This window comes from Scophthalmus maximus, chromosome 3, assembly GCF_022379125.1.
Source record: "Scophthalmus maximus strain ysfricsl-2021 chromosome 3, ASM2237912v1, whole genome shotgun sequence".
Lineage (NCBI taxonomy): Eukaryota > Metazoa > Chordata > Actinopteri > Pleuronectiformes > Scophthalmidae > Scophthalmus > Scophthalmus maximus.
The window spans coordinates 17,288,745-17,301,046 of NC_061517.1; the positions used below are offsets into that span (position 1 = coordinate 17,288,745).

The 12,302-nt window shown below is 42.1% G+C and overlaps 1 protein-coding gene across 5 annotated transcripts; it reads right to left on the reverse strand.

The window, feature by feature from the left end:
• Positions 1–1,242: 1,242 nt before the first annotated feature.
• borcs6 (BLOC-1 related complex subunit 6) lies at positions 1,243–9,077 on the reverse strand. 5 transcript variants are annotated; one of them, XM_035645164.2, is made up of 8 exons: positions 8,986–9,077; positions 7,388–7,585; positions 6,987–7,291; positions 6,426–6,612; positions 6,045–6,227; positions 3,382–3,545; positions 3,055–3,138; positions 1,243–2,631 (listed from the first exon to the last, which is right to left on the reverse strand). In XM_035645164.2, exons 2-8 carry the CDS (start codon positions 7,572–7,574, stop codon positions 2,506–2,508), a joined length of 1,236 nt encoding a protein of 411 aa, XP_035501057.1. In that variant the 5' UTR covers positions 7,575–7,585; positions 8,986–9,077; the 3' UTR covers positions 1,243–2,505. The 5 variants fall into 5 exon arrangements, with proteins under 5 accessions (XP_035501057.1, XP_035501053.1, XP_035501054.1 ...); XM_035645160.2 differs by having other exon boundaries at positions 6,987–7,585; XM_035645161.2 differs by having other exon boundaries at positions 6,987–7,582; positions 8,986–9,059.
• Between the last annotated feature and the right edge of the window lie 3,225 nt (positions 9,078–12,302).

A 12,302-nucleotide genomic window follows, 5' to 3' on the forward strand; every position in this document is an offset into this window, starting at 1 on the left:
TCACTTTGAAAAGATGTTCATTTTTATAGTAGATTTTAGCATCAATATCATGGCCAGGATTAAAACAGGTCATTACTTTGCTTGCAGTATTGCTCTGATAATGTTTTTTAAGATTCAATATCCCAAAAGATCATGAGTGTCCCATGAAAGAAAGCTATCACACAACACCTTAAACACCACTCGAGCCAAATTACATATTGCCTGCCATCAGTAAAAGGTACACGTACAAAAATCTAGTACACGTACTATGTTTTTACTACAAGGCTACCCACCAGTGCAATGACAGAAGTACCACAGTTTCTTCATGAAATCATGTATAATGCTCAATGAGAGCACATGGCTTTAGGTAGAGTGACACTGCTGTCGTTCAGTGTCTTCTACACAAATAAATACTCACTTTTCAACCAATTTTTTGTGATGCAAGTCCATGTTAGTTGACATCCAACGGCTGCGTCCCGACTCCATCCAGCGATACTTCCCAGATTTAACTCTCCTTTGTTCGACCCTTTCCATTTTGAAGTAAACAAAAACCTATGGCACGCTGCACAGTAACTGATCTGGTGTTTGTGTGATTTCTCTGTGGCCGTTCATTCAAGTTCGATAAAGAGATTTCCTAACATTTAAATACACATGTAGTCAACGCAATAAATACATGTCGATTTTTGGTCTAAATTAAGGTATCATTTACCTAGAGTAAAACCTAAATTTTCAGCCAAAACCTCAAGCTTATTCATAAACAGTTGATGTTTAACAGCAAATTTAAATGAGACATTTTCAGGTTGATGATTTTAATTTTGGTTATTATTTGAAAAGGTTTAAATGCTCCAATGTTCAGTAAACACATCAGTTTACTCAGTCTGTCCAGTCCTGGAGCTCCTCTTTACAGACTCTGTCGGGAAACACTTGGTTTCAGCTCCTGTCTCTTTAAGGCCCCTCCCTCCCAATGAAGCCCAGTCTGCTCTGATTGGCCAGCTGACCCACTCTGTTGTGATTGGTCAACTGCTTCCAGCGCATGTAGGAAATGTCGGCCTTCACTCTTGCTGTACCTGGCTTTGCTGGGGGCTTGCCAGACTAGCCACAAGGCGAGCCTTATGCACTTCCATACCAATGGTGATATCACGATGGTACAGAAGCATCGGCCCGACTACTGACGAGAAAAATTGAAATAATATGTCTCCTTTAAGTCCCTGGCCTAGTGCCTACAACTATTCTTCAAGAATAATTGAATGCATTGTTTTGAAATTGAGCTTCACCAATGGGTATTTTATTTCTTTAAAATGGCTGAACGAAACTGGAACCAACACGATCCACTTATTGACACGGATTAAAATGTTAGCTAGAAATGAAAAAGGGCAGCAAATGAAACGACTTTCAGTGGATTCAAATTCCATGGAAAAAACTTTGGGTTGGTTAAATCTATCTGCCTTGCATGAAGTTTTTTCACCTCAGATTAGAATCAAAATCATACAGATACATACATCAGAACACCTGAAGCTTTTCAAATATTTAAAGTCACTGAACATGGCATTGGATTGCATTCACAGAGAACTGATGTCTTAGCCCAAATGACAATGGTGCTAGACAAACAAATCAGAGAAGCACCTGTGTAATTTAAAGGCCGCCTGACCTTTTTTTTTGTCTTTTAAAATTAATGGACAGTTAAATGAATCACTCTCATAACTCTTGACAGACTTAAATTCCACTTGCTCCCATGGAGCTGGTCAGTGGCCACCAGTGGAGGAAGCTGGCAGTGCTGCTCAGTGACACAGAAGCACTGTTTCTTTTGGAAACGCATGCACGAGAAACTGAATAAATAAAAAAGACAGACAGACAGATGTGATTCTCTGGTCAACTCATTTAGCCTTCAGTGAAAGAATCTGATCCTTGTTGCATAAGATTAAAAAAAAAAACAGACTTTCAGTTACTGTGCAAGAGTAACTGTCTTCTGAGCAGTTCGGACTGGTCTCTCTTCATAAGCAGAGAAAGACACAGAGAGATAAACATCCCCCCCGTATGGGGAGGAGAGGTTAGTGCAATCTGAACCAAGCGGGCTGGACGGATAACATCACAATTCCTCCAGGAGAGTATGAAGAGAGGGCGTCTACCCCCACACATCTTTGTGTGTGTGTCTATGTGTTCAGGGCACTTGGCCAAGTGTCTCCAAAAAAAATTTTTTTTGTGAGATTTCATTAGAGGAAGTGAAGTTTCTTTAAAAAAAAATTTTAAAAAAGAAGGAAAAAGCTCAAACCCGAGAGCGAATCAAGCGCAATTCATTTGAGACCTCACAACACATGGTCACCTTCAAACAATGAGCAAGCGGAGGGACTATGGGCGTCAGTCATCCAGCATGCCTACTAACAGTGGTTCCAGGACTCCAGAGGTGCACTTCATCTTCGCTGCAGTGTGTGTGTGTGTGTGTGGTACCTGCACATGGGTGGAGTTACTTGCTGACAGCAATGATGGATCTTTACGGCTGGAGTGTTTTTTTCGTACCAGACATGCAGGTTACTTGCAAATCGCCTCCAGAGCGTCCAGGGTGCGTTTGATGTCACGGATCTGTGATGCCAGGGTGTGTATGGGCTGCATGGAGCGATCCAATTCCTCGCAGCGAGCCATCAGCGTGTACATGCCCTGTGGGGGGCAAAAATATAAGGCATTTGATGGAAAAGCTGATGTTTTCATATGCAGTGGACCTCAGCCACTTCAGACAAAGTTAAAACTTTAGAAACATGACAAGAATTGCAATTTCAAAAAAGGTCTTTCCCCAAAAAGTCATGGTGTTCGGTTTGATCAATAGCTTAACTTGGAACGAAAACAGAAGGATCCCACACATTGTCCATCACTTGTGCTCACGTTATTGACGACGCCATTAACGAAGCCCCGAGGGTGAATCAAGCACAACTGACTATTGACATTGTCGTCAGTGAAGTGACTGATGGACAGTGGGAAGGGAATTCTTTGTTTTCCACATGACAAGAATTAAAGCTTTGACTGGGTCGCCCCCTGTGGCCCCCGATGTAGAAGTTTGTGACTTTCTATCTGATTAGAGGTCACCTTTATACTCATGTCCACAGACTCTCCCAGGCTGTCAACTGAGTCTCTGTAGGTCTGGATGTAGCCCACACTCAGAGCTGTCATCTGGATGAACAGACAGATCGACAGAATCAATCGATTACACAGACAGACAAAACAAAAAAGACGTTCGGGTGAGAAATGTATATGTACGTGAGTGTGAGAGACAAGAAGAAAGTTAATGTGAGTGAGAGAGAGTTGTCTGCATACGTGCATTTACATCTTCAAAGTACACAAAGTGCAAATAAACTGTGAAACTGAATACAATCTGCACCAGGGTCGTGTGACGGCAGAGAGGTGACGACTTACATTCTGGATGGTTCCATTGAGGCTCCGCATCATCATCTCCACACTGTGCGCCACTTCCTGTGTGTGTCTCTGCAGGTCCAATAGGACAGCAGTATCAATGGGTGGGATATCAGCTGGTCTCCGTGACGACCCCCGACTTCGGTATATGGGCCCCGAGCAGTCCGCTGGTGAGAAATATAATTAGATTGGATGCATAATATACATGAATAAGGTTATTTTACAATAGAGCTGCAACAGTTAATCAGTAAATTGTTAGTTATCTATTATTAAATTAATCGGCAACCATTTTGATAATCGTTTAATCGGTTCAAGTAGTTTTTATGAAAGAAAAGTGAAAATTCTTTGATTTCAGGTTCTTAAATGTGAATATTTTCTAGTTTCTTTGCTCCTCTATGACAGTAAACTGAATATCTTTGGTGTGTGGACAAAACAAAACATCATCTTGGGTTTTTTGGAAACAGCCCTATTTTACAATGATTCTTTTTTGGCTATTCAAAGTAAAATCTATTAAATGTAAAACAAAATAGTCTAAAAAGGCCCATCACAAGAGCTTATTTTGTTTGAATAACAATACCAACACCCAGGTTGTTTCATTTATAAGGATGAAGGCAGCAAATCCTCACATTTGAGAAGCTGGAACCAGCTAATAATTGGATATTTTGCTCAATTAATGAAAAACGAGGATGAAAACTGTTGATGATTAATCTTCTGTTGACTGACTGACGTGAGCAACCGAAGAACCATTGCCATCGAAGAAAAAACACCTGCTCTTATACAAAGCCCGCCTGCACCTGTTCAAACAAACTCTGGCACTTAAGAACATCCGTGCCTCAAGTCATCACATCACGAAATACACAAAACCCGGGTGGCCAGTGGGCCAAAGAAACAAGTTTCCATCTCTGAAAAAAAGATTCCTACTCGGGAGCAACCAGACCTCCGTAATAAATCCCCGCAGTCTAAACAAAGTCTGTGATTCATCCATCCTAATTGAATGAGCAGGTAGAAGGAACGAGCTGCCGCAGAGGGCACACTGACTCGGTTCCTGTGTTTAAATTGAGTGGTCGCTGACGCTCTAATCCAGGGGGGATTTCTCTCTGAATGAAGGGCAGCGGTTCATTGTCTTTCTCCTGGAAAATTTGACAAGACAGATGGCTGCTAATGGACAGACGACGGGTCAACCTGCTGAACTTTACAAAGGGGATATCATTCATTCCGTAATTAATGCTTTATATGGGAGATTTAGGGGAAATACTCTGTTTCAATTTCTGGGGTTGAGTTTCTGCATCCACAATCAATCTGCCTTGAACAAGTCAAATGGAGAGAGCAAGGGCAAAGTGAGAGTATCTATATATCATTTTAATTTGGTTAAAAATGTCCCCCCATAGATGACTCTATAAATAAGTAAGCTGGTTAAGATACTGTGGGCAAACATGTGATCTCCTTGTTTGAAGGAAAGTGTGTCCAACCACTGGCCCACATTTATTTGTTCGACAACCAGCTCATTTTAATTAGCTCATTTTGATGGGGTTTATATTTTCTTGCTGCTGCAATCGTCTGTGTTTATCTAATCTATTCTTTTATTCTATTGTTTGCTGATTGTTTCAGCAAACAATAGTTCAGAGCTTTTACCATAAATCAAGGTCAAAGAATATAGACACTTGTGAAACAAACGGATGTACATGAAATGTCGCAAATCTGATGAAAAACTATTTGAATGGATCAGCCTAACCGGACAATGCTGCTGCATTGTAAATGGTGAATCAACTGTATTTATTTAGAGCTTCTCTTGTCTTACTGAACACTCAAAGTGCTTTTACAGTACAAGTCACATTCAACCATTCACACACACATTCATACATCACCTCTGTGCATGAATAGTGAGTAGTGGCCGACTGGGCCTGTTGGCCTCTGCAGGCGAACACTGGCTGAGAGTCAGACACCCTGCACTGCAGTTTTAGCACCACTGCCTACAACAACGCTATCAACCTGCTGAAATGCCATTTCTGACACCTCCCTCCGCAGAGGAAAATACCATTCATCTGTTTGAGACCCTCACATCGAAAGTCGGCATGGATGCTGCCTCAGGCACTGCACTCTGTTAGTACACCTCTCTATCTGTACATTTGCTGTATGCGCACATTTCTAACGCGCATGTCAAAAACAACACGAAACAACTCAATACATAGACACAATATATACTGCATGTAGAATTTACACACATATTCTCTGATGCAAACAGAGAAATACAAGCTCACTTTCCTATAACATTGTCCCCATTTAAAGGGGCAATAAGCGAATTTTAATCCTATACACTTTTTGTAAAATTCAATGAATATTTCCTCACGGTCCGCTAGCTGCCAGGTCTGTGCGCCCAAAATAAATCAGGTTTTTTCGGTGAAGCCCTGGCTGTGTAAATTGAAGCAGACGCTATGACTGAGGGGTTTTGGCCTCGTGGTAATCCGTCTCCCATGTGGATTCGAACCCCGACCAGTGCATTCAAAAAATCTACAACAAACAATCTCTCTCCAAAATCGCTTAAAAGCCCCTTTAAGGACTGCAAAAAAAAAGATGTTAATTTGAAACCATTGTGAATCTTCAACTATCTGGCTTTTGAATTAAAGTACTAAAATAATTAATTGAGTTTGTTTCTATGCCAAACTCACAGTCACTGCAGTCCAGACTGGGCTTGGAGCTCATCTTGATCTTCTGCTCCAGGTTCTTAGTGATGAAGTGAGTCAGGTCTCCCTCTTGGCTGACCGTCCCCTCTAGCTCCAGAGCTGAGGAAATTGTGGCCCGTCTGCCCTCTGACTGGCCACCTCTGCCCCCGCCCCTGGCACACACACTGCCTGCAGAGAATATGCCAATACCAGCTAAATAAGGTTATGAAATACTGCCGCTAATCACTGACTCGTTTAAAGATTCTTAGAGTAACAAATTCCACTACTTTTCTTTAACCTTATTGATTTGCCCCATGAGATTGTGTGTGTTATGTTATCATTTCAGGCGAGTTAAGAGAAGACATCATCTGTTTGACAGATTTCTACCTCCACATGTTTGGCTAATTTCATCCAGGCTCTTGCTATCCTGCATCCCCCGGACGTTGCGAACCCAGACCTGGGCCATGACATGCGGAGGGCAGGGGGCGTCATCTGAGGGAAGAAGAGGAGGCGGGGGAGAGGAAGAGGAGGAGGTGCTGGGACCAGGAGCTGAGGAGGAGTAGTGTTGTGAAGACTGAAAAGTTGGTGAGGAGGTGAATGAAAAATGGAGAACAAGAGGATGTGAAAAAGAGAAGTTAAATTGTTGCTTAAATAAATCACACTGACAAATTATTATGAAACAAAGATCATACATTGCTTTTCCTCTTTGTAACAGCTTCCTGTCACACCTTCAAATTTTCCATGTACTAGTTCAACATGACATACTTTATGTGAAGCACACTGTCTCAGCAGAGAGTTTAAAAGCAGTCAGGCACCATTTGCACTGGCTTTAGTTCAGATCATGCAAAATCTATCTGTTGACTGTAAATCTCATTCCCATGATGCTCTCCGCTGAACGCGCTCTCATAAAGTTGAAATGTCAGAAAGATAATCCTTCAGTCAACTCACGTTCATTTTTGTTCTCCCTCCTGCATACGGAGTCCTCCACTTGTTTTCATTCTTCTCATCCTCCTCCTCTTCCTCCTGTTTCTCCGTTTCTTCATCTTCATCCTCCTCTCGGCTGTCGGTACCTCCGTCTAAGGTTTCTGCCTCTGTCTGCTGTCTGTCCGGGGAGACGGGGCCTTCGTGCTGAGATGAGTCTTTGGTTTGTGCCGAGTCCCACAGCAGAGCTGCACCAGGAGGCTCGACAGCGTTAGCGGCCCCGGGAATGTCTCTGCTGATGGATCCTGATTCTGAGTCTCCTGTGCATGTGTCTGTGGAGAGGGAGGGCTCTGTCACCCACGGGGTGTGCAATGATAAACTAGAGATTCTCTCATTGATGGCCATGGCTGTATCCAGGCGACCTTCACCATCATAAACATGGTTGTCTGTGTGTCCGGGGGAGCCGTCCTCTGATGCCTCCCCAGGACAGGTTGCTCTGCTACCCCCACACTTCACGGAGAGTGAAACATGAGGGCCGTTCTCCGAAACCACGGGTATAACAACTCCATTAGCCATTTCTGGCACTTCTGTGCCAATCGCAGGGGAGAGACTCATCCCTCCACCTGCTGGTGAAGAAAGAGAACATGTTAGAGGATGAAGCTGTGCTTTCTAGATCCATATTTAATTGTATTTAACATATCGTATGCTACCATGTGCCAAAAGCGTGTTGACATGTACCACTGCTTAGTAGGGATAGGTCTCATTTGAAAATTCTCTATAGTGAACCAGTGCCAATAGAATACCTGGGTTTTGCTACTGATACAATAACCTTTTCCCCACTTTCACCTTGGTAAATAGAATATAAATGTGTTGTAACACATTCTCCTTGCTCAATGCATAAGTGTTAAATAAAGGTCTATACCTTGATAAAATATATTCCATAGCTAAAAGATAATTTAAATCAGGAAATCTCTGAAAGTCTACATTACCCTGCGCGCTCTATGAGTGTTTGTGTGTGTGTGTGTGTGTGTGTTACTCCTGACATTTGAGGCTCGACCCAGTTATAGGGATGGATACTATGTATGAAACATTTTACATGTACTTGTATGTTGCGCTATCTATATTGTAGTGGAGTAAATTTGCTGGAATTTCAGTTGAAAGTGTTTATGCGATAAAACAAAACAAAACAGGGGGAAAATTTAAGGTACATAATCACATTGAAGATAAAATTCTGACTGATAGATTTTGCCACAAAGTAGCCCTGCACACCGATTTGCCATTAAACACAGCCAGAAACAACAAAAGGGAGCGCTGCTGCAGTGGATGTATGAGCTTCTCCTATGGTTTGTCTCCTAGTCTCCTAAATGATGCCGGGACAGTGACCATCAAAACTGGAAACTGTAGATCCTGAGGAGGGGTCACAACAGATGATGAGCAGCAACATGTTCATGCTGCGGGTCGAGACTTGACGTGTCACTGGTCCAGACCTGAATCTGCTGCATCATGTACCAGCTGCTGTTTGTGTGGGACAGATGTTGCCACCAATAAATAGCAGATATTGTTTTAATGTGACGTAATTGTGGGCTGCTTAGCTTCGCACTAGCTTACTCGAAGCTAACTCGCTGTTAACACAAGCTTCTACATTCTTACCGCAAACGACGCCTGTGACGGCTTTGACAGAAGTCAGGGGACGACGACCATAAGGTCTGTCTGACAGACAGGCAGCAACAAGGAAACGAAGAACACGTGAATCACTGTCTGTCTGTCGGCGATGAGGAAGTTGGTGTGCTAGTGTCTGTAGCCGTCTTGCTAACTCACTGGCAACGGTTTATGTTATAGAATGGTGTTAGCACTGTGCGGCTAACGTTAGCCGCCAAGGCCTTTAAAACACAATGTTTACAACGCTCGCGTTTTACTGTCCGACACTGGTTACATGGCAGGAAACGTCTTCTCTTAACGCGTGCTGTCTGTCGCCGAGGGCTCGCTGTGGCACAACAGAGTTCAATTAATGAGAGAAGACACTCACCGGAGCAGTTACTGTTCTGAAAGATGTAAGCAACAACCCGGTGCGACCTGGAAATCCTTCCCCTCTCGTCTCATCAGAACAACAGTTCCGCTTTGCAATGCCAAAGGCGTTTGAGACGAGATTGTTCAAAGTGGTATTAATGCCAACTCTTCTCCATCAATTTAGACAATTTCAATGCTGTATTATTATTATTATTTTATTACCCAGACCCATAAGCCAATGCTGCTCATTTGTATTTGTATTTTTTTTATTCCTAATTTTTCAAAGGATTCATTCTGTATGTATCCCTGTTCCCCTACAGATGGAGACAAACACCACAGCCCCCTCAGGCTAGAACTTTGCAAATTTGCATTTTGATGCATAATGCATAGAGGCAGAGTGTCCAGGTGAGTGGAGACTCGTGAGGACTGGGGTTCAGCACCTGAAATGTAGTGATCTAGACGGACTAGACCTCTTTTAGCTGTAGTTGTGCAGCCGGGCCTCTCACCTCTGACCTTCTGGTGAGGGAAGTAATGATACAGAAGAAGTTTATGTTGCAATTTATAAAAAATACTAAGAAAAGCATTTATAAGGTTATACAAAGACACCTGAAGCTGTTAATTTTGGATGACTGTGGCTCGCGAGTTGGAGCGGGTCGTCCACTTATTGGAGGGTCCTGGTTTGCTTCCCAGCCTGTCCACTCGATATGCTAAATGTCCCTGGGAAGAGACTGTGAATCCCAGATTGCATCTGATGACTGTTCCAACACTGTGAGCAGTGTCATAATGATAGAATATTTAATTTTATAAACGCAAAAATACTTGAAAATCTTTAAAGGGATGACTGGGGAGGAGGCTTAAATACTGAGAAGGCCTTGGTTTAGCCTATTTGCCTCCACAGTGGAACCTGGGCCAGTGCCTGTGGCTTTTCAATCCAATGAAACTGGTCAGAAATGCCAAATGCTGCTGCGGAGGAGAGTGGATTCAAAACCACACTCTCACCACATCTAGAGATCTTGTAAATTTTCTAATCTACCCCATGCATCCAGGCCAGCTGCTCGCGCTCTCGTGGTGGTTATTTGGCTATTGAATCCCATTTGTTTCTTATTGTGCCAAACATCAAAGCCTGAGACATTTACCTTAGGACAAACTAGATTTCTGAAGTAACCCATTAGCTCCCAGAGTTTCCCGGTAAAGTGCTCAATTAACACTATGACAGTTATCATATTTTATTTTTTTCATTTACTTACAACACCAGGAAATTGCCTTCACATGCACAGAAATACTGTAAAAGAAAAGACAATGCAGCATAACTCCTATGCGTTATATTTCTTTTTTGTTTTAGACTTCATAAATCAGTGTGTCATCACATCTTGCCTTCCTCAAACATAGCGGACCACTCACGAGTACGACTTGTGATGTTCTCAAGTCAACAAATGTCAAATAATGCAGCAAGTTAAAAGATGGATTACTTTTTTTTTCCCCAGCACCATACTCACATGCCATATGTATGTTGTGTGTATTGATGGTTGTGTCCCCACTGACTTTGAATTAGTGAATCCCTATTCTAATCCTCTCTCTCCACACATGACCACCAGGACAAAGAAGCCAACTTCCACAGGTCACAGGTTAGCCATAATAACATTAGTCCACTGTCTGTCTCAAAGAGAGCGCAGTCCCCACTGGCAGTTACCATAGCAACCAAGTTTGGAGCACAGAACCTATGTTTGTTAAAGATATGATGAACCGAGCCTCCGGTTGAGGGAGCAAACAGTCATAAGGTCCACAGTCGTCTGTCGGAGAGGACATGAGTATTGAATAGAATATATAACATGATTCAGGAAAACATGGATTAATGTTTGTATTTTGTTCCGAGCAGAATCTTCATCCTATGAACAGGCGCTGTGGTCCCAAGAGGAATGTACTTATTTAGACATGTAGCAGAGTTCTGCACAGGTTTAAATGTCCCCTGTAAAGATAGCCATCACAGTAGGGTGGCATAATAGTGTGTCAACTCATACTGCTCATCTCTATTCTCCTCGACCAAGCTGAAATAAATGCTTCTCCTTGAGTCATGTGTGGTGAAAATTCTTCCATCCTGAATAAAGTCACTCATAGATTTCTATCAGTTAGTCTAAATCAAACCAGTCAAGCCTCATATTGTTGGTTTTTGGTACATGGAGAGCGAGAATGAATGTAGCAACCAATGTCTTTCATAGTGGGTACTGCATTAAGACGAAAACAAATCTAATCCTTTAATTTCCAAACTCATGTATCGCTTGGCCGATACATATCAGCCCATATGAGCCTTTCACAGACATATCAGTGTCAGCGTTTATATTTACCGATGTGCGCCTTTATGAAAACTTTTATTTTACAGAATAAATAATTTCATATAATTTATAATAAAGTTCATGGTTAAATTGTAAAATATCAATCCTCAATACTGAGGTCATTGAGAATTGACATGTGAGCAGTAAAGGCATGTTGGTCGTCTTCTCCTACACGATTGGTGTCACAGAACCAATAATTCTGAAGCTGGGAGTCCCGAAAAAATGATATAATTTTTACATATATATATTTTTAAAAACGAGATATTTTAGACTGATTGTTTTCATGATTAATTGTCTGTACGAGTGATAACAAAGTGTTCTTTTAAAATAAACATAATTTTCTAAATGTATCACTCGCGGAACAGCTCTATCTCTCCTTCTCTGGGAATGGGGGCTCCTGACCCACCAGCCTTAGGTGGGTTTCAACTCCAAAAGTTTAGAACCCCCGGCCTACATGCAAATCTTCAAGCAGATGGTAACACCACACTAAGTACGCTTAATACGCCCAGTGTTTGATCAAATATTTCAGGCTGAACAAAAGTGGTGGACTGATCGCCCAACACTGCTGTCAGCCCAGACAACCTGTAGCACCTCTCAACGTAACTCACATCAATCTGTTACTGTGTGCGTCCAGTTTGGTGAGGGGGAACCAAGATAACATGGTGCTCTTGAAGGATTTTGATTTCAGTGTTCTCCGTATTTGTTGCTCAGCACACACACCACAATATCAAAAGTTTCCGCTGCTCCATGTCTGAACAAAAATACCCCGTTTTTAATTTTTTGAATAAAAATTTCCTTTCAGACAATATTAAAGTGTGGAGTCAATGGGTAAACTGACACCAAACAGTCAAAAAGCCTAATTGTGTTTAGTGAAATGAGGTCTAGTTTGCAAGGCCAGTGGTACCCTTTGGAAATATTACGGTATGATAGTAAACATTTATACAATATAATTATGGTATCACTGTACTCTGTCAGACACTTGAGGCTTGTGTAGGAAAGACTAAAA

Coding starts and splice junctions, on each gene's coding strand:
- borcs6 (XM_035645160.2), bottom strand. CDS start 7,574: ATGAGTCTCTCCCCTGCGATTGGCACAGAAGTGCCAGAAATGGCTAAT. Junction 3,546..6,044: donor CAGTCTGGACTGCAGTGACT/GTGAGTTTGGCA, acceptor ATTTCTCACCAG/CGGACTGCTCGGGGCCCATA. Junction 3,139..3,381: donor TCAATGGAACCATCCAGAAT/GTAAGTCGTCAC, acceptor CTGTTCATCCAG/ATGACAGCTCTGAGTGTGGG.